The following is a 23,762-nucleotide window of genomic DNA, read 5'->3' on the forward strand; positions in this document are numbered from 1 at the left end:
CGCCAACTCTTGGGCTACTCTTTTACCAACGAATAGTGGGATTGATCGTCACATTATAACGTCCCCATGGCCGAAAGGGCGAGCATTTTTGGTGCGACGGGGATACGAACCCGCGACCCTCAGATTACGAGTCGCACCCCTTAACACGCTTGGCCATGCCAGGCCCATTTTTCATATAAGAACATGAATAGTTTTTCTGGGATTTTAATCGTATATTTTGTCTTACACCCAAATACTTTACTAAGTAACAACTGTTTAATTTATGTAAACGTAACAGTAAAACAAGGCAGTATACAAGCTGTTATAAGTCTAGAGCTTATTTCATTCATAATTTATTAATTTTGTTGTGATTTATACGGAATCAAAAATCGTTTTTTCATAGCTTTTATTTTCATCTGAATTCCATAACTTTCAGACAGCAGTGACAGGTGTAAACGTACAATATCTTTTTTACTTTTATCTTATACTCTTTCTTTTCAAGTATTTGAAATATAATAACAGTATCTTCTAAGATGTTTGTCTTTGCTTATTTTAAGTTCAGTTAACTTTCACTCCAAGTAATGTTTAGATAAAAAGTGTGTTTCCAAGCTACATCCTGTTCAACCAGACTTGCTGCCACAAGCTGCTGACCGGTCGCTATCTCAAGAGTCACTGGAGCCAAATACTAGTTCAAGGTTAATTCTGTTTACCGAAACTGTTTTTTAAGGGTAAGAAATAGATGATCTACATTTTCTTCTAATCATGCGTAGAAATTAAATATGAAAGATACTGTTGAATAATATAATGTATAAAGTTTTATTGTCGTGATATGTTAATTCAAAAACATATGACCACAAATTGCTTAAAACTGATTTTCTGTGCATCTTGACTTAATCAGTACGGGCCTAAAAAGAGATAAAGGAAGAGAAAAACCTATCATTGCTAGAGTGCAACATGAGGACAGTATACTATACTATAAATATAGTGTTTAGTTTAATGCAAGTTTTGTAAATTCTAATTTAAAATAAAATATATACTTTACTCTAGTGCAATATACTGGATGTCAGCTTGTCTGTTTTGATTGAGAATTTAATTTTATGATAGCAATACACCATATTCGAACTGTTTTGCTTTTTGTTTTGTTAATACACACTTGTAATAACTTCCTCACAAGCTACGTGTTCTCAATTAGAATTATCTGATGTATCCCTTTCTTCCAAATGTAAGACCATTGTGTTCATTCCTTTTAGCTGCTTCTCTTTTTAGCCTGTACTGATTAAATCAAGATGTACCGACAATTTACTTAATTTTAAGCAGTTTTCATTCACATGTTTTGAACTGACGTATATTGATATAAAGCTATTATATTATATTATATTATATTATATTATATTATATTATATTATTATTAAGTTTTTTCATGTTTCGTTTCTGCGTATGATAATGTATATTAACTTGTTCCTAAAGTTAGTGAATAGTTCAAGCAGAGATAACCTTGAGTGTATTAAATTGAGTAAGTAATTTTATGATAGCAATACATGGTATCCTAAATATTTTGCTCTTTGCTTGTGTTGTTAATGCACTTTTGTAATATCTTCCTTATATAATCTTTGTTCTTAATTAGAATTATCTGATGTATCCCTTTCTTTCAACTTGGATACTATTGTGTTTATTCTCGAACATAAGATATTGATGGCCTACTTATAAATAATAAAGCTTGGAAAGTACGTATGGTCGTTTATTCTCTGGTTAATTACTATATTATTTGTACAGCATAAAGACTCGTTAACAAGTGTATTGTTTATTTACTTGTAATTCTGTCCATGCTAAAATGTATCTTAGCACCGCTATATGCTACATATATAAATAACGGTTTTCTTAAGAGTACATGAATAATATTTTGAACAACAACAAAATTAATTGGTTAGCTTTCAGCAATGCAAACATACGTGTAACCTATTAATTCATTAGTAATTACTACGACGTTTTACCATTGTCTTGCAGGAATATAATTTTAAAGATTTATACGACTACGAGCTTATCAGCATGTTGTTACTAAATTATCTTTCCAATACGCAAGACTAAATGGAATCTTTGTTTATAAAGTAATCGAGTCTGTTTATAGATTATTATTTCTAAACAATAAACGTATTTTGATCATATGTTTTTGAACTGACATATAATGACATAAAAGCTATCACACACACACATGCTATTTTTGTGCAACTACTGAAAGAAAGATGTAGATGATAAATAGAACATTGATTGCCATTTGGTTAGCTAGTGTAACAGTATCTTTCGTATTTTGAAACAGTATTGAACACATAAATCCTTATTATTGAAACAGGAGCTTTTAAGGGCTAATTAGGATACTCATCAACACTCAGGTGCATAAATATTTTAGTTCCTAAACGTTAGGCGAGTCTGTATAGAACGAAAGTTTAAAAATAATTAAATGCTTATTGCACCTGCATCTTATACCTCATGTGAATATAGCAAGAAAAACCAAGGATACGTTTTATAAAACATACATTCGATTCCTCCTTTTAGGTTTGATTTTCTTCCTTTTTTAAGTGGGTTAAAAAAGTAAGATGCTTCCTAACTCTTCCTGAATTCTCATTAAAACCAATAATATATTGAAATCCAAAAACGTATCTTGCGTCTTTCTCCTATTTGAATTTCAAAATCCCGTCGAAGATTTTATTTAAGTGAGATAAATCAAATGACTACCAATTCTAATACTAAATATTTAAGACCTAATTTTGTCTATTTACAGTTTCTAGAGAGTTATATGACAATACAGAGAGAGAGTATTTTAAATTTCAAGAGAATTTTATCTATTTACTAACAAAAGTACCAAGCTTCGTTTTGTTTATTAGGTTGATAGTGCGTCTATTCTGAACCCATTTTAACATAAAAGTATAATCTATGTACTTTTGTTTCTAAGCATCATGACATAAACACTTACAATAGTTTTCAAGAATGTTTCAGAATGTTGCAGAACTTCAATCGCCAAGACGGGGTTCTACCACAGTGTATCTGGTCTGTGCGAGGCAATTGGGATTGCCTCTAACCTGAATGAGTGGCGCCTCTTCATTAATAGCTCATCCAGACGTCTCAAAGCTGTGCTGCTCCATAACGGGAATAAGTATCCGTCTCTTCTCCTCGCTCATTCGGTGCACCTCAAAGAGGAATACAACAGCGTCAAGACCTTGCTAGAAGCCTTGAAGTATGATGAGTATGGCTAGGAGGTTACGGAGACTTCAAAATGGTGGCATTTCTTATGGGTCTTTACCAAGTTTCCCTGTTATCTTTGCCTTTGGGACAGCAGGGACACCGCAGCACACTACAAAAGGAAGCATTGGCTACAACGGACCAAGTTCTCTGTGGGGAGGCACAATGTAACGTGTAAGCACCTAGTGAACCTCCAGAAGGTGTTGTTCCCACCATTTCTCATAAAACTGGGTCTTATTAAACAATTTATCACAGCTCTTGATTAGGAGTCTGCAGCCTTCAAGTACCTTCGAGACTTCTTTTCAAGGCTGTCAGAGGCAAAGGTCAAAGCACGTGTTTTCGTTGGACCACAAATAAAGAACATCCTGGAGTGCACGGAATTCTCCAAGAAGCTCAGTAGGAAGGGAAAAAAAGCTTGGGGCAGCTTTGTCGCAATGGTTTGGAGCTTCTTGAGCAATCACAAGGCCGAAAATTATGTGGAACTGGTTGAGGAGCTAGTAAAAAACTATGGCAAAATGGGCTGCAGGATGTCCCTGAAAGTCCATATCTTTGATGCTCATCTTGATAAATTAAATGAGAATATGGGAGCGTACTCAGAGGAGCAAGGCGATCGCTTTCACTAAGATATATTGGACTTTGAACACCGCTACCAAGTAGCGTATAACGAAAACATGATGGAAGACTATATTTGGAGGCTGATACGTGAAAGTGATTTACATTACAGTCGAGAAACTACTCACTTCTAAACATTTTTGTATAACTTTAGTATAAATACATGTAAGTATTAGTTCATATGTTGTTTTATTCAGACCTTATGTAAATGAAAATGTGCAAATTTGCCCATTTTTACATAGAAAATAGGTTAATTTCTAAATTTCATTATCCAGGTCACAAAAGCAAAATTTGAAGGGAATAATGGCCATTTTCTGTACTTTTACAACATAAGCAATTAAGAAATAACACATACTATCTAGGAACAAAATTTGTGTTACATATTGCAGTTTGTGTGGGTGTAAAATTTCAGATCTCTAAATTCTATCGTCTTGGTGCTATAACGGTTACACACACATATACAAACACAGACCTCCAGACACACCTTTTTATTATCATAGATGTATTGTTATTCTTTTAACTTATTGGCTATAGCAAGTATTGTATAGCGAACAAATAACAAGTGTATAATTGCACGTAAAAATGGAATTTTACTCTATCTGGCAGAAAGTTTGCAACCAAGAAATAAACCAATATGCGAATACATTACATAATTAATACACTTACATGCCTACACACATGTAAAAGTGTATTAATTAGAAAGTTTAATTATTAAAATGATTATTACAAATACCAATCTCTGTAATTACTTCAGGCATCATATAATCATTAATTAACCCTTTTGTATTGTTGTTGTTTTGAATTAAGCACAAAGCTACACAATGGGTTATCTGTGCTCTGCCCACCACGGGTATTGAAATCCGATTTTTAGCGTTGTAAGTCCGCAGACATCCTGCTGAGCCACTGGGGAGCAACCCTTTTGTGCCTGATTGATATTAGTAAACAGAAAACTGTAAAAAATATTAACTTTGTTAGTAGCAAGTAAAGCTCATTTCCTGTGTATAGATTCTCTCTGGTCCGGATCTGTACTCTTCGAGCTACTTCAAGCTTCTGGACAAAATTAACTGCCTGTTTATATACATTCAGTCAATCAGTTATAGGAATTTATTATATGTAACACACTTTATTATTTTCTCGTCTTTGCAATGATTTACCTAATTTATTGTATAAATGTTTTGTTTAATTCTGTTTGTTTTTGTTGTTTTTTGCAGTAATTTTCGGCTTACGCCCTTCGAAACTTTTCCATTTCATGTATCTCTTACAGACATACATATATTACAGTGCTTTCCGACTCAAGGTTCCTTTATGTCATCGCTATGATATAGTAGTCTTAGAAAATGATCCTACTCAGGTTTTCTTATAATTACGCCTTTACGTAGAGTTATGTGGTATTGTGTCAAAGCCATGAAAATGGCGTATTTATTAATTTTGGCATTGTGGTCCTAATATTTCGAACCATGTATGTTTGTATATTTATTTACCCCCCACACACAAAGCCGCTGTTGAGATATTCTACACATTCACACTTGAATTATCGTTGTTATTTGCCAAAAATTCTGAAAACACAACCACTAAGAACAATGATTTGGCTTAAAAACCTGTCCATAATTTGTTATCAAGGACACTAAATGGAGAAATAATTGAATATTAAAAAACAAACCTTGTATGTCAGTTTAAACTAGATAAGTAAAAGTCATAGAAAGAGAAAAAAATTAAGAATGAGTTATACGCCTGTAACCTATATATGTATCTTTAGTTCGTCCTCGAATATTTCAAAACCACCTAAGTATATGCACGTTCAATCTTTGCAAGTTTCACATTAAATTTTCATATTTCATCCTGTTAACTTCTGTCTTTATCTCTTTGTGTATGAAGCAGAATTTCAGTTGAAGCTGATCACAAAATCACTTGTTTGTTTTGAAATCTTCACCCAAACTTATCTGAGAGCTATCTGCATGCAGTTTTACCTAATTTAAATCAGATATACAAGACGGAAAGCAGCTTTTGCCTAATGGAACAGTTGGATTTGATCACCACTCTTATAACGCACTTATAACCCTACAGTACAGATAAGAGTTTCTACTTGCAGCAACAAGACTTTAGCCACGAATTACCTGATTCATAATTATCGTTTGGCTAAAGTATTATTATTGTTGTATCTTTGCAAGACCTCATTTCTTTTTCTGCTTGCACTATTTGTTATCGTTTTTATGTGTTCTTAATTAGATGTAGTTAGTTAAAATTCTTTACCTTCTTAAGTTGTTTGAAATGTTTTCCTTAATATTGGAATGCATAGTGCATTTGATGACTTGTTTCTAATGGATTCACTTTGTCGACATTTTCTTACTTTTTGTTAGCAATATAGTTGCCCAAATGCACTTTAGGAATTTCATAGTATTCTGTTGTCAGCATTATGTATGTTAGAGAATATTCCTTCTCACATCCTTAACATTCGATGCACGTAACATATGGCAACTGACAATCGTATCAAAAACCGTTTATCCGTTCGGATACAAACATGAGTGAGAAACTTGCTACTTTCCTGGATGTATAGAACACATCACTCGCCCATGATGTTCTGTATTTTTAAATAACTGAAGTTTTCTTTAGATGGTTGTTTGTTTTTGAATTTCTCGCAAAGCTACACGAGGGTTATCTGCGCTAGCCGTCCCTAATTTAGCAGTGCAAGACTAGTAGAGGTAAGGCAGTTAGTCATCATCACTCACCGCCAACTCTTGGGCTACTCTTTTACCAACGAGTAGTGGGATTTACCGTCACATTATAAAGCCCCCACGGCTGAAAGGGCAAGCATGTCTGGTGCGACGGGGAATCAAATCCGCGACCCTCGAACTACGAGTCGAGTGCCCTAACCACCTGGCCATGCCGGGCCTATTTAGATGCACGTTAGTACCTTAATAAAGTAAGTAATCACTATATTTGAAATTCAGGAGAATTAAACAAGAATGATGGTAAAACTGGATGAAATATGTTAACACAATTTTTAGATTACATAAAAAATCCAGTTTTGTGTGTCAACCATACAAACAAAACATAATTTCGTTGTTTAAGCATTGTTTGGAGATAGTAAAAGACTTTGGATTTTATTTTAATGTATATTGATGTTTGAACTTCCTAAATATATTCAAAATGATAATTAAATGTCACTTCATATTTGTAATAATTATTCATTTACAAGATTATCAACTATTAATAAAGTTATATATCTTAGTTTCCAATATGATGTTATTCTTAACCGAGTGGTAAGTACATTTTTGTAAAAAAAAAAAAAATCTTATTAGAATTCATTTTTTAACCAAATTAATTCCTTCATTTTTACAGAAATCTATTTTCCAACGAATGTTTAAGAAGTAAGGAAATATCAGACACTGTAATCTGCAAAAAAATCCTTGGCATTCCTGTCAAAACAATGGAGAGAAATTACATAGAAAACCTTACTTTACACTCACATGGCTAAAAAGGAAATTGTACTTACTGCATGCAAAGAAGTGTGGGTTTCTGTAAAGCTTTTACACTCTGATGGTTCGCACGACCACCAGACGTCGAGCTTCCTGTGATTTTCTCCGTTGTTTGGCATTTTGAACATGAGAGAACGCCGGAAAAATGTATATATTACTACAACTATATATTAATCTTCTCTGCTAAATACGACAAATTCAGTGTTGTTTTTTATTTATATTTATATGAAATCTATAAATTTATGAATGTAAACAAGAGCTTCAAAAGTTAACGTATTCTGAAGATCAGGCTGTATGCAAGTCAAAGAGTTTTTTTTTTTGGGGTGGGGGAATTTCGCGCAAAGCTGCACGATGGCTATCTGCGCTAGCCGTCCCTAATTTAGCAGTGTAAGACTAGAGGGAAGGCAGTTAGTCATCACTAACCACCGCCAACTCTTGGGCTACTCTTTTACCAGCGAATAGCGGGATTGAACGTTACATTATAACGCCCCCACGGATCAAATGGCGAACATATTTGGTGTGACGGGGATTCGAATCCGCGACCCTCTGATTACGAGTCGAACGCCTAAACCCTTCTGGCCATGCCGGGCCAAGTCGAAAAGTACTTTTTAGTTATGTAAGCCAAATGTGATATACGCTAATTACAACTATAAGTGTAGAACTGGGGCCTTAGTGAGTCAGCTATGTTAAATATAGGTCAAGATTTTAAATGTCTGAAACTTTTCAGCATCTACGTTCTACAGAATGTCCTTAAAACATAATACTCGGTTGGTCTATTTACACAAAACTCCAACTGTGAGCTTTTTCTCGTATTTTACTATAAAGGATTTCTTTCAAGTACTGCGAAAATATATCGGTAAAACCAAGTTTTTTTGTTAATGCCAACGCTAAAAATATTTCAAAAAACAAATTAGCGTAATGTGCTTCTTTTAAGTATGAACGATGGATGCCACTATATAAGACGGAGCGTAATAAAACTACCGTTGTAGAGGTATATATAAGACTATTGTTGAATAGATCGTGAGAACATCCTGAGGGAAGTGAAAGTTTTTTTTATTTCAATGGGCTTTTAGGTAGACAACTAAACGAAACCATTAGAGTATTCATACCGAGGGTTTGTGTATTTTAAATATTTTGAACGTAACTACTTTCTCCAGATGTCTTTTCAAAATATAGTATACAATGTAAAAGAATGATAAATGTTTGAGAGAAATCTGTGAGCTTCAGCATATATTTCAATGCAATTATTTGAGAATTTTATCTTGACTATAACGCATCAACATAAACCAGTCAGTGTAAACTTGCTTATGTGCGTTACTAACAAGTGCAAGCTTCTTGAAAATGATGAATTTATATGTATTTCTCATTCCTCACGTGACAGAAAGGTTAGTGGGTTATTTATATCAATCCAATATTTCAAGCACTGATTAATTTTTCCTACTTTTAAATCTTAGGAGAAACGTCTGTGACGTCATAGTGACTTAATGTAGCCTCAAGCATGTTTATGCAATGACGGGAGATTCCAAGAAGTTACCTCGGTTAGTCAGTGTTTTGAGTTCACTTAACGTAGAGAGATGTTAGTCGTATGTTCCAATACTCAGATTGCAGCTATTATGTGATGTGGACGAGTTAGGTCTCTGTAAGAAGGATTTGTGTTTTTATACACAGTTTATTTTCGCATGTGGAATTGATTGAGGTAGGTTTATGAATTTGCGTAAAACCTATCCTATGTTTAGTTTCACTTTATATTTGGCTCGTATATATATATATATTACGATATGTACATCCATTCAAATTAAGGTTTTGTAAATTCGATAGATAAATACATGATGATCAAACTAAAAATCTGAAAAGTTTTCTATTAGTTTTAGTACAATGTTACACAATAGACTATTTCCACTTTGTCTACTACGCGATTCGAGCCCCTGGTTTTAGTGTTGTAAATCCTTAAACTTACCATTAACCCACTGGGAGATCTGAAAAGGAAGGTTGGTTTTAAATTCTGGTAAGTTATAAATTCAGCTAATTTTATCCTTCTTTTTTTTTAGACACTTGCTTATTGAGTTTATAAGGATTTTGATTTATTTTTAATGAAAATAATGAAAAGTTTAACAATTAAATCAGTAGACCAAGCAATAGTTATATCAATGGAAGAGTAAAATAGCTATATTGGAATATTATTCTTTTTGAGACGTCAAGGACATCAAATAAATAAGAAACATGTCAAACATGTGAAATAAAATTGCTGCAAATTAGCGAATACTCATAATGTTATATGTATATGCAGCTTTCTCTATGTCATTTTTGTTTTAGATAAAAACAGTTGTAATGTATTACATGACTGACCCTACAAAATTTGATTGGGAAGCGTGAAACTGACTGTAGTATTTTTGTTTTGTTTTCTGATTTATGATGTTAGGCCGTGACGCAGTTTTAGTCAGACGAATGTTTATTATTTGTTGTCGAATTTTCGCGCAAAGATATTCGAAGACTACTTGCACTAGCTGTCTGCAATTTTGAAGTAATAGACTAAGAGAAAGATAATTAACTAATACTACCCATCACCAGCCATTGCGATACTCTTTATTAACGAAGAATGGGATTGGCTGTGACATTATAACGTTCTAAACAATCAATAGCTTGAGTAGTCGACAATGTATTTTGACCCCCTGTTTGCAAGTCGTGCCAGGTCTCACAGCAATGTACTAGAACTTTGCAGTAAAACTATTAATGAGAATTAGTAGTCATATTATGATGCTTTACGGCGTTTTTAACAATCTAAATTGTGTACTTCGATTAATGATAAGATATAAGGTTATCCATTAGTCATACATACATACATTGTCCAGAGGAATAGATACACAGTTAGATAGGTCAGTAAATAGTATGTGTTTTTTATTATATGAGAATTGGTAAAATTAATGAGGTTCTAGCTAATTTAGAAGAGAACACTTCTAAGTTCTATCACCCTTCAAATATTAATTCCTTTCCAACCACACGCTATTGTAAAATAGACGTTTTCTCCTAACAAAACATTACAGCTTACGATGGAAGTTCCAGAGTTCGGGATGAATTAAAGTAGAATGTAAACGTGAAATAATAAAATAAATAGTTCGATCACCTTTATTTATATTATTTCATTTTGTGGCAAGGAAACAAGTTAGAGCCAGCAATGGATTTATTGTCTTCTACTGAATTTGATTTTCATGTAAAATAAATGAGAAGTCCCTCGTATAGTCTTTTCGCTTTAAGATAGATGTAATCTAACACAGTGTGATTTTGAATAACCTTATTGTTAAAAAAAATTTCATTCCTTATTAGAAGTATACAGCTTCAGAAATCTACGTAGTATTCTAAAAATTGTTTGGTTTGCACAGAAACCCAAAAGTAACCTTACGAATCGTATATTATTTATATCTTTTTATAAATAGTTGTTAAAGTCTACCAATAACTTTGCGTTAAGTCTGCAGACGATAAAATAGCCCATTCGGTAGCTCTGTGCTTAACAATAAAACAAACGAGCATTAAAATTAATTATAGTAAACAAAATCAGTAACTTAGATATATCTATCTTTAAATATTTTTTCCACCTCTTCGTCTACCTCTGAAGATATTTTTGAAATGCTAAAAACACCCTTAAATACACCCTCTTTGTTGTTTTAGAGATGTAACGAAACGCTAAAAAAACAAAAAGAAGAAAAAAGATATTTTGACTCAGCAAACGATAACCAGTTTAAGCCTCTGGCCTGGTTCCTTGGCCTTGAAGCTGAATATTATGTTAAGCTTGAAGGGAGTTGCTGAGAGGAGGGGGAAGAAGACGACCTGATTGACCGTGAGAGTTTGCTGACCCGTCTGACTGCACGCTGTTTTGTGTGTAAGTCACGTACATTCTACAAGTTCCGATGTTGCTCTGTGTTGACAGGTATTTGTTTCGAACTGGGTCTTTGGAATGTGAGCTATTATCCAAAATCGACGATCATCGAAATTTGACTGAAAGAGTATGTTTAACTAAATATGCACAATACTGGTAACTCTTATCTATCTACGGAATTACTGTAATAATGGCAAGACAGCTTGTTATAGAAAAAAGATATAAGGCTAAATGTTACGATTAGGCAGTAAAGATTCAGTAAAAAAATAAACAACTTTCCCATTCTGAGAAATGACGCGTGATTTTCAAATTAGAGACGAAACCAAAATGTAGGTTTTCTTAATTCAATTCTTTATTCCTATTACCTATGAATTTTTGTTTCAAAACTAAGATAAGTTACTTTGATTTCCTTTATATTCAATGAAAGTACGTTTGGTGAGTTTGGTATTTGACTTCGTTCAAATAATTACCCTTTAAAGTTGTTTGTTGCTGTTTTATGGTACGGTAAATTTATTAATTGTGCATATATGTCTACAAAGTAGGTAACTATGATATATTATTAATTTTGATAATTTCTTACACCAAATATTGACACTACCAATGATAGCATTTATGAAATGTAATACATAGAACTTCTTTATTGTATTTTATTTCTTAACTTGGAGAGCTTGTAATGGTTAAAGTTCGTAGCAATGAGCGTGTTTTTAAGTAACCTAAGAAATGATGATTGATGTTTCGTGGAATCCAAATAGGTTTCTATACGTTAGTCGAGATTACTAATATGTAACTTCAGTACATAATGCAATATAAAGCTCAGACTCTTTATCTCAAATTGGTAAATTTATGTTCATCCAGAAGAGCATGTTGCCGAATATCACACAAATCGTGACTGTTAATTATCTTCATAACTTCAGTGTTTGGTCCTTTAACTGGTTTGTGTGTTTGTCGATTCAGTGTTCTGTAATTTTAGATATCACAGAGCTGAGATTGAACAATGATCATAACGTTAACATTTTTCAGTTTGGCTGTGAGGTCATTGGACTATTGGCTGGTATTGTGGAAACAGTGTTAAATTGTAGTGTAAAACATGATATATAATGTTGTATTGTGTTGCCAGTATCCTTCTATGCATGTAACTGAGATCGTGTACTAAATAATCTTGAAATTTTGGGTCTTCATTTAGAATATTTGTAACAAACTCAGTGACAATTTTGATCTTACGTTACTTCATTTGGACTGGATTTTTTGGAGCAGGTGTAATGGTAATTTTGTCTTATAATGTTAAAACAAATAAAAACGTTTTATAAACGTAAAGTAAATGCAAGATCATCACAGAAGTTTTAGCGACAGAAAAAAGTTAAATGTAAATTTAGTTTTTGTTTAAAATATTACTTCCCTTTTAGGCTTGTAATGAAAGAGTGAGTTATTTTATGCATAAATTCAGATTATTGTCAAAGTTGATACGTGAAATAATCAAGTTTGAATTTTTATTTTATTTTTAAGTAGCTTCTATATAAACTCTCCAGCAAAAATTGTAATCCAGTGTCGATACAGCTGATCCAGGTAACATAAGAGACTTGTCATCATGGAGAGAATAAGATATATTTAATAAGAACTAATCACTAAGAGTTATTATCTTTAAAGAGACAGTGAAGAGAAGGTAAAACACTAGAAATGCTAAATTGTCAGAGTTTTAGATGACAAAAAGAAAGTAAAACATTGGAAGCGCTAAACTACTAGGGCTTTAGATGGTGAAGAGAAGTAAAAACAGTAGAAAAGATAGATTGTTAAGATTTTAGACAAGAAAGAGGGTTAAACAGCGGAGATTCTAAATTATCAGGGCCTTAGATACGAAGAGGAAATAAAACAGTGGAAAAGTTAAGTTGTTGGAATTTTAGATTGCGGAGAGAAAGTAAAACAGCAGAAATGATAAATTGTCATGGTTATAGAGGATAAAGAGGGTTACAAAAGTAAAAATTCTAAAATGTCAGATCCTTAGGTGATGAAGAGAAGGTAGAATATTAAAACGTTAGAGTTTTATCGTTATAAAATTTTGTCGATACATTGTAATGTTACGAGAGCAAAAGGGGGCAAGATGTTATGTCACAATTTATTGTATTGATGCTGTCTGAAGATGTTAACCTTGATTTTTAGAAACTCATGTCAAAAGCATGTGATACACAGGATACACCAGAATTTGAGGCTGCGCGGCAAATGTTACCTGTTGTGCCCGTGAGTTTATCATTACGAAATCACTCCCACTTGCCTGAAGCAGTAGGTTGTAACTACATTTTTATCTCTCTTGTTTCAATTTCAGTGAAACTGCTTTGTGGTCTTAGAAACGAATACTAACATTCATGGATTTAATTTAGAAAACATGTTTCCCTTAGTCTGTCAGCGATAAGTTTGGGGACTTATAACGCAAAAATTCGAATATTTGCGGTGGACAGATCATTGATAATTTACTGTGTAGTTTTATGCTTATCAAAAAATAAACGGAAAGATTAAAATGTTCATTTTGATTTGCTTCCTAACAAGTAAAGCTCTCACCAAAGTTCTAACGCTGCTGAAAGATCATAAACTAGTTTAGTTTTGAGTTGTTTATCAGTACATGTGCTTCCTTATCCTTTAGGGCCTAGCATGACCTAATGGTTACCATAGTGAATTAAGGAATCATGGGTCTTTGAATGAAAACATGGCGCTACTAGACACAATTTGCTTTAACAGTTATTGTCGCGTTATAAGAGTAATGGGCAACACCTTTATTCGGTTTACAGTAGCCGCTTCAGAGAGCGGGTACTACCTTTTAGTTGCTTTACCTCTATCTTGCTTCTAAAATCTGTGTCAGAATCATGGAGATCTCTAATCTGTCCGTTTATTTCATTATGTGCATTACATACCACTCAGGTGAACAAACAAACCTTATCTTTTATTCACACTTTATAGAATAAACTTTATATTACTGATGATATTTTCCGAAACAATTTTAAAAAATCTAATCATAGGCATTTGATTTTTGATTTTTTATGTAATTTTCAGTATTTTTGTCTTGAAAAAGAATTACCAAATAACCGATTTTTAGGTAACAGCTTATGGGCAGGCTTTAACAATCTAGTGGAAAGTATCTACTATCCGAGTTAGCTACATGTATTGTTTACATATTTATTATTATATTTGTTGATCTTTGCTCAAGCTTGGTGAATGTTTGAAACAATTCTTTCATTGTAAAGATGAGTTGAAGTTCTCTACATTACTTAAGAGAAGTATTTATATGCATTAGAGCTATATGTAAAGTTTTTTTTAATGGCATCATTTTAAATCTCTTAACAATTATAATGCATACAACTATAAAACAGCATTACTTTCTGGCATCATGATCATCAAGGTGTGTCACATGGACTCATTAATACTGTACTTATAATGTTTACTAGTTTTACTTTAATCATTTATATATCATCGTGTTCTATATTCTTGTGTTTTATTTATGACATGTGAGATCAATCCGCAAAAATTTATTTCAGCTTACCTTACTTATCATTTGTCGAATTAACGTTATTTTTAAAGATAATTATCTCAGATATTTCACAGATTAATATATTCGTAAATAGTAAGGAGTATTTAGTAAATCGACTATCCATACCATTATTTTCAAATTTGCATGTTATTATGTAATATGGTATTTTAAATTGCTTATGGAATGATTAAGTTTATTGTTTACTTTACACAAAATTTATCGAAATCGCATGTTTCAAAGCTCATACATCTGATATTGTAAGGGGGCATGGACGTGCCTATAACAGTACCTGTAGAAGTGATTGAGAGGGGAGTAAAAATGTGACTTGATAGTGCTTTAGAGGGGGGTACAAATAATTGACCTCAGTCCAAAAGACATAAAGTAAAATATCTTAGAAGTGTTTTACGCTTTAAATATTTAGTTTCGTGACTTTGTTTTTTTATAATCGGTTTATTATAGTTTTGATGTTTTTAATGTACCTCATCATTTATGAAACTAGCTATTTACATATATGTTACTCAGACTGAATTAATCATTGGCTCTAAGTTTCTGAATAATAATAGTAAGAAGTCTTTATGATATATATTTCTAGGATCAACCATACTTATTACTCTACATACATTACAGACTATTTAATTTATGATTTGAAAAATCTTTAATGGCGTTTTATAATTGGATTTTCTAGAAATTAAACTACTTTATGCGCCTTATGATTTTGCTCTTAGAAAACAGTGTTTTCTAAGTTAGTCATAAAGGCGTATTTTTATGCTAAAAATTTCGAATGTTTATGCTAATTATGAAATTAACTGAATAATTTTGAGCAGAGTAAAATTAATTTGGGATTAGAATGAGTAATTTTCTTAAAATTTAATTAGAAAATGCTAGTAATAAGGCAAATGGTTATTTTGTCTAGTGGAAACTATTTTCTACCCCCCCCCCCTCTCAGTGGCTCAGCGGTATGTCTGCGAACACTACAAACCGGGTTTTGACACCCGTGGGGGGCAGAGCACAGATAACCTATTGTGTAGCTTTGTACTTTATTGAAAACACATCTTTTCTACTATTACCTTTTTATTTTTACTTAATATTTCATGAGAAGTGCATCATACAATTTATCTTTAGAGCAAAATCGCAGTATCCACCGTGGGAGTTCGCTCCTCGGATTTTAGTGTTGTAACTTCTAAAACGTACCGTTGGCGCATCGGGAGCATCATGTAATTACTACCTGCTCATTATTTTATGTCGTGGATGAAACTTATCAATTAATTTATTATTTTTTGTTTCTATTTTTTAGGCTTAAGATTTAACACAAGTGAAGATTACACGAAGTCGAGATTATGGTCACCTCTAGTATTGGCGATATTTTATAGGAAAAATAATTCTTCACTTCCAGTTCAAGAGAAGAAAGAAATTAACATTAACTTAACCGAAATTTGTGACATGCATTTATTAAAATGTATCAAAGTAATTAAATAGTTTATAACCAAATGAGTACTAGAAGTAAAACGTCAAAATATATAGCGTGTGAAAATTAATAACGAACATGTTTAGTAACAGAGACAGGTCTCAGCACGTTGCTACAAAAAAAAGTCCCATCTACGATTCATTAAACTTAAAAACGAAAACCCTGGATGGTCAAAAGAAGCTTGTTCAAAGACTAAGTTATCATCCAGAGACAAAAATGGTATATTCATCAAAGGATTTTTGTCGAAAGCAGAAACAGAATCTTGTGAGGATGTGTATCCTTCGACGGCTTTTGATCACCAGGAGAAACAGGCTGTTTTAAAAATCACCGAAAAGTATGACATGCTAGGATTAAAACGCTTGTCCAAATCTTTAACTTCTCTGTCATTTTCGAACTCACCAGGCGAATCTGAAGATTCGGAGATTAGCGAATATCAGAGCGTGGACACAGACTTGACTGAACAAGATGTGTCTCAGATTGAAATGTTTTTCCGAGGTCACAAAACCTACGTTTATGTGTGCCATTCTTTAGCGAACTTGTATTTTACGCGAGCAGTCTCTTATGGATGTCCTGGGGAATGGGAACTTGAAAAGACTGGCATTCCTGTACTGCTATTCGATAAAGGCGATACTCGAGCCAGAAATCGGAGGAGATTGCAGATCATTGTGGCTGAGAAAGGCACAGGGTTTGTTCTTTGGGGAGACGTAATTGATAATTTAACTAATTACAAAGCCCAAGAAAATTGCTTTCATACATTGTGCTTATCGAATGATCACCGGCAAATGGCAGGATTAAGTTTTGATAATCCTGAGGCTGCTGTAGAGTTTTTTGGCGAAATCGATCATTTGACATCAGACCCATTAAATATTTCGTTGTCAATACCTAAAAGGATGGGCAAAACGCGAAAAAAGAAGCCCACAAAGGTGAAACTCCCAAAGAAGTGTGATATATCACAACCTTGCTGTTTTCAACACGTAACTACTGTAGGTCTGCAGGACCAAAAACATTTTTACACCTTGTCAACCTTAGTGCCTCAGAAATATGGACAAGACGTATGATACTTTACAAAGGTTCAAAGCAGCACGTGTTAAAACAAATATTTGTTTCTGAATTTCTACAACTGCACGAAAAGTTACACCTGATACTGTACATCGGAAATTTGGTAGATAGTGTGAGTTTCACATGTAAAGCTGATTAAAATATTTGTTCTCTCAAGTTTGATTTCGACCTAAATATGGTATCAATGTGATTTAAGATCCGAGCCGCTAACACGTCCCAAAGGTATTGTTTTATTGACCTGGTTCTTAGACTGTTTATAAACAGCTGTCAAGTTTGACAAATGTTTCGCCAACATTTCATCAGACTTTTTAATCGCTACCGTATACTTCGGACCGTGAGAAGATCGTCCTTAAGTTTTTGTTTCGCTTTTCATTGGTTGTTGACCTTGAATGTTTTGCATGCCAGTCTATGTTACACAATACAATTTATAACCTATAAATTTCTGTTGTTTCGAAAAGTTTTCAACTTATCAAGACGTTCAAAAATATTTTCTTGATATCAGTTTGAGTTAACTTTTCTTAAGTGATGTTTTGACAAACAAAGTGTTAAAATTCTTTACTTTTCTAAAATTATAAATTGCTTGTAAACATTTATTATGACTTACCGGTGATAACTCAGTGATACATGTACAAAATAATCAGCTTTAAAGAATGAATACAGTTATAAAACAATTATTCATATTATACGTAGATAAATATCTGATATAAAAATAAAAGTAAACGTAATTATTTTCAACATTAAACATTGTCTGTGCTACTGTTTTCTGGTGCAGTCATGGGAATCTTTGCCACAATGCTAAATGAGAATCCACTTAATGCAATTATAAATAATACAAAATGATGAGAGATTTATGCACTGTAATTGATTTGTAATTATTTGCTAAAGAAACACACTGAAAAGCTTTGATTCTGTGTTATTCTGTTCCAAATAGACAAATTTAATGCTTCTAAAGGTTATTTCTATTTTGTTATGAAAGCTGTACGAGAACAAGTCACATAAAAGAGAGAATCTACTAAAAATAGTTAAACACTTGCATAACAGTTTCAAATAAAAGTATTTCTTGGAAGGACCAATTACAACTAGTAAATTTTGAGCAAATATTTCCAGGCTAAACAAATAACAAGCCTTGTTTAGCCTTATGGCTTTTAATGTAGAATAAATAAACCTCACCAAAAATACTTAAATAGGCGCCCCCCGCTAGTACAGCGGTATGTCTCCGGGTTTACAACGCTAAAATCAGGGGTTCGATTCCCCTCGGTGGGCTGAGCAGATAGTCCTTTGCTATATGAAAAACACACACACTTAAATCGGCTTCAAAACGTTTTACGTCAGTGTGTGTTGAAACATGGACGGAACCATAGAAACAAATAGTTCGAATAGTCTATAATTACTAGGCAGTATTGTTCAAGAACAACAATAAAACACGAAGCAGTAATAATGCTCTATATACATACGATAATAGAACAATAAACATTACCGCTGTACACTAATGAAATATAACGTTTAAGTAAAATAAAATTCGTATCTCGATCACATGATGCCACGTACCTCTGGGTTTCATTGCACGAGTGTGACACTTCAGTACTTTACTCGAAGTAACATTTAGTAAATAAAATAGGGTTTTGTAATTGTATCATCCTAATTTTTATGAAGTCGTTTGTGGTATTCCATAGAAGGATATTTTTTACGAACCGAACTTTTTTAGTGCAGCCAAAATAATTAAAATAATTGTAAATACCGGAAAAAACTAATATTTTTTGTTGTTAAAAGCAGTATAAGATAAAGATTGAACCAATACAATTTTCATAAGACAACTATGCGACACAACAAAATAGATTATTACATTGAAAGTTAATCGTGCAAAAATAACGATGTTTATATAATTACCGTTTTACTGTAGACGACACAGAATTATCATTCATGCAGATCTTATAAAATTGACTATAGAAACTTCCAGTAATTACAAATGTGTTTTGAGTTAGTTCTGTTAAACCTAAGAAAACGAGATTACAGGGTTCATCTTACATCTTAATGAAACAAAATTAATCGACGAAATAGTTATTTAAATACTGTAATAAAAAAACACAAGCATAGTTTTTTCAAGAAACGAAAACATTTGTATGTCTATTTTGAAAACGTGTTAATAAATAACCACTTGGATCTTATTCGGCTCGTTTAGAATTTATATTATTTTTTGTTGTTCTTGTTTTGTTCGTTATCTCTAAGATTATATTATTTCTATATTTTTCTACTATACGTTAGTAGCCAGGAGAGTTTAGAAGGCAGATCTGTTGAATGAAGTATATAATAATAGGACTGTCTATCAAAGCATTAAAATCGTAATTTTTCGGTATGTCTCCTATATAAAGAAATACATATAAATGTATACATTATAAACAATTTAAGAGATATATAAAAGCTTTATAGATAAATATAAGCGTTTTTAAGAGTCAAAGAGAATATCTGTGTTAAAGATACCCTGCTATCGGCAAGGTTCACTCAGCACTATAAGTACCTTAGATTTGAAGGTATCACTTTTTATCACTCAATTATAATATTATCCAATTCGACGAACGTCCATACACGTTGTCGTATATTTTAATGTAGGAATTTCTTTCATTTTTTTTTAAATTTCTATTTATACATTTTAAATTACTGTGTGAAAATGTAATTTTTTTATAATGGGTCACTTGACAAAGATTAATAATATTTTATAGTATACAAACAAAACTATGCCTCGTTCAATTCATATGTATTAAACACATTTAACGTACTATTCAGAAGAATTCATAGGACCAATCCTGCTTTTTGAAGTTTTATAGGTCACAGAGTATCTCTCTAACTTATAAGTCTTAAGGGTGAATTCTCCACATGCAAAAAAATACATATTTTTATTTTCCTTTTTGAGACAAGTAACTTTATTATAGTATATCTTTTAGTACATTTTTTATGGACTTGAGTACACTGTAAAATATATAAGCTGTCTTTCTTGCTAATGATTCTTTTTGTGGTCGCTCTGAGTATTTCGTGTATAAAGATATAACTGGTCACATATAACATGTTTTTTTTTGTTGTTGTTGTTACCTCCGAGCGTGTACGGACTTATTTTCTTTCCTGATATTTTATATATGATTCTCGGTTTGCAAATAAATATAACAGTTATAAACTTGTACATTTATACGAGGGCTGTTGAAAAAATACGCGGACTGTTTGAATTGCGCAGCTCCAGTTGGTTCCAGGGGAATCCGCTTGGTGTCGCTAGGTTCGCACAGATCAGCTGATTACGACGCCATTTCCCGATTGCAGATATCTTCATTTGTGTATTAGCTACGCGGTTTTAAGTGAAGTGCGATTTTTTCGTTTGGCGGATTTCAGAATGAATGACCTGAAGGAGCAACGACTTGCTGTGAAATTTTGTGTTAAGCTTGGAAAATCTGCGACTGAAACTTTTGCTATGCTTAACACGGCTTACGGTGATGTTGCTATGAAGCGTACGGCATGTTTCAAGTGGCATGAACGTTTTAAGGATGGTCGATAGTCCATTGCAGATGGACGTCCTTCCACGTCAACTGACGACCCACACGTCGACAAAATCAACACCCTGGTGCGGGCAAATCGACGTCTGACTGTCAGGGGAGTTTGCTGAAGAGTGTGGGATATCAGTTGGATCTTGTTACGAGATTTTGACCGAAAAATTGAAGATGCACCGCGTTGCTGCGGAATTCAGCCCTCAGAACTCGTGAGTTTTTGGCCAAACACTCGATTACTGTTCTTCCCCACCCACCCTACTCACCTGACCTTGCTCCTTGCGATTTTTTCTTGTTCCCCAAACTCAAAAGACCCTTGAAAGGAAGAAGATTTGAGACGATTCCCGAGATTAAGGCAAATGCGACGAAGAAGCTGGAGGACATTACAAAAGAAGCGTACCAGGACTGTTTCAACAAGTGGAAACACCGTTGGGATAAGTGTGTGCGTTGGGGAGGAGAGTACTTTGAAGGGGTCCCAGACCTGTAACTTCTAAATAAAGTACATTTTGTTTTATGACGTTAGTCCGCGTATTTTTTTGAACAGACCTCGTATGCATACTAAACAGTAACTAACAATGTTCAATAACACTTTATTGATTATTGTTCTTACCCCTTTAAGAGAACATAACTGATAATTATCTCTTAGTCGACTTCTTGAGATCTCTCCCTGTGGCTTAGCGATAAACTTTGGAATTTACAATGTTAGACCTCGGGACTCAGTTTCTGGGTAGAACGAAAAGCAAAGAGTCCATTGATTAGTTTTATCATTATGTAAGTAAATCTTAAGGTATTAAGAGCGGTTTGATACATTTCAAAAAATGTTTTAAGTAGTTGTTGGATATGAAAAGAAGATATTTTATAACATTATTATTCAATAAATATTTGCAAAAAAATCCTGGTTTATATTATTATATTGGCTTTAATTTCTGAGTGACGTAATTATATTGCTTTAACATTATATGCTGCCCCATGTGGCTCAACAGTAAGTCTCACAGCTTACAACACTGAAATTTGGATTTAGATAACTGTGGTAATTAGAGCACAGATAATACATTGTGTAGATTTGTGCTTAATAACACCAAACTAACATCATAGAAGTTTATCTTGACAATGATCTATATACAGGTGTTTTGCATTTTCAGTATCTACGAAATTCGTGTAATTATTCAAGTAAAGCGCAACCTATCTCATTCAATAAAGTTAAAACGCTTTCTATTTGTTGTTGTTTTTTATTTTAAAAAATACTTGCTTCGAAATTCGTCTAAAGCTACATAAGAGCTAGTTCCTCTAGCTATACCTAATTATTAATTGATAATACTAGAAGAAAGGCAGCAGTCAAGCACCCACCGTCAATTTTTAGCTGCTCTAATCAAACAAAATGATTTGATCGTCATTTCTTGACCCGGCATGGCCAGATGGCTAGAGCGTTTAACTCATAATCCGAGGGTTGCGGGATCGAATCTCCATCATACAAAACATGCTTGCCTTTCCAGACCTGGGTGCGTTACAATTCAATGGTTAATTTCACTATTCGTTAGAAAAAGAGTAACCCAGGAGTTGGCGATACCTTTCCTTTACTCTTACACTGCTAAATTAGGGACGGCTAGTGCAAATAGCCCTTGTGTAGCTTTGCTCCAAATAAAAAAAAAACCAAAACAAACAAATTGTTACTTCTATCAGAAACCCCGTTCCTTAGTCCAGAACGCTAACGACTAAATCACTCCTTCCCTCGATTTAAAGAAGATAGCTTTGATCTACTATGATTTGAAACTCCAGAAAGAAGACAACGATTGCTAAAGAGTTGAAAATAGTTTCAATAAAAAAATTAGGTTTATCTCACAATAATTATAGAGACGTTATTGTTGACAAGCAGAAGAAACTTTCTGTTGAAGACTCAGTACCAATATTTCATTAATATCTAGAATAATTCTTAAGCTGTACTACGTTAAAACCCAGAGCTCGATCCTCGAGGCGGACAAAGCGCAAGTAGCCTGTTGAATAAATTTATCCTAAAACAAATAAACCTTCTTAAAATTTAGCCTAAAAAGTAGCACTCTTATCCTACAGGTGATGGTATATTTCAAAATAACAGACCTATTTACTGGTCATGATGAAATATTTAGTCAACAAACAATTGTCTTTACCTCTGTATGAAGGCCCAGCATCACCAGGAGATTAGAGCGTTCGACTCGTACTCTGAGGGTCGCGGGTTCGAAACCCCTTCGCACCAAGCATGCTTGCTCTTCCAGCCGTAGGGTGTTGTAATGTGACGATCAATCTCACTATTCGTTTGTTAAAGAGTAGCTCAAACGTTGGCGGTGGGTGGTGGTGACTGTCTGTCTTATCTCTAGTCCTTCACTGCTAAATTACGGATGACTAGTGCATATAGCCCTCTTCTGACTTTGCGGGAAATTCAAAAATAAACAAACAAACCTTTGTATGAAACTGACATAGTTTTGCAAAAGTCTCCTAGTTGTATGTATTTAAATGAGCAACTATGTCCTCTTGAATTTGTAACTTTCTCAATGCTAAACATCACGTTTACTAAGACCTTGCAATTTAATTCAACTCTTTCTCGGTGTTCGTGTTTCGTATTCACTTTGTCATCTTACCCATGAAATGTTTCAAATCAATAGCCAGATTTTTTTTAGTCCTATATTTTTGAAATGTCAAAAACTATAAAAAATATTGGACTTTTATATTTTAAAAGCGGAATGTAAATGAAAGTCAACCCACAGTTTTTGTATGAATAGTTAGTTAGTTATATATGGAACTTTTTAAAATCAATTTTGATTTTGCAATCAGTTTAGAAAACTGGTGACATCTATTGGTTTAAAGTCTAAACAGACATCAATATACAACACAGCGCGAGTAAATAAACTGCGTTATATGCATTTCAATGGCTTATGAAAAGAAGAATTTCAAATGATATTCTAATCGATGAGACTAGTAGATTCAATGCCCAATAATTCTAGTTCACAAATCATATAAAACGACATTGGTAAATTACTAAGTCTTCAGAATT

At 33.3% G+C, this 23,762-nt stretch overlaps 1 protein-coding gene across 10 annotated transcripts in view; it reads left to right on the top strand.

Moving 5' to 3' along the window:
- The window catches only part of LOC143225479 (uncharacterized), a 32,705-nt gene extending 10,755 nt beyond the window's left edge, over positions 1 to 21,950 (top strand). For 2 of the 10 annotated variants that reach the window (XM_076454963.1, XM_076454960.1), the window contains exon 2: positions 15,981 to 21,950. In XM_076454963.1, the coding sequence (XP_076311078.1) occupies positions 16,493 to 17,209 (717 nt within the window). In that variant the 5' untranslated portion in view covers positions 15,981 to 16,492 and the 3' untranslated portion in view covers positions 17,210 to 21,950. Of the gene's footprint in view, positions 1 to 558; positions 708 to 8,755; positions 8,998 to 10,964; positions 11,300 to 15,980 lie in introns of those variants that run through there. The other 8 variants (XM_076454958.1, XM_076454953.1, XM_076454955.1 and 5 more) reach the window with 8 other exon arrangements.
- The last annotated feature ends 1,812 nt before the right edge of the window (positions 21,951 to 23,762 follow it).

Source organism: Tachypleus tridentatus, chromosome 9 (assembly GCF_004210375.1).
Source record: "Tachypleus tridentatus isolate NWPU-2018 chromosome 9, ASM421037v1, whole genome shotgun sequence".
In the NCBI taxonomy this organism is placed as follows: Eukaryota; Metazoa; Arthropoda; class Merostomata; order Xiphosura; family Limulidae; genus Tachypleus; species Tachypleus tridentatus.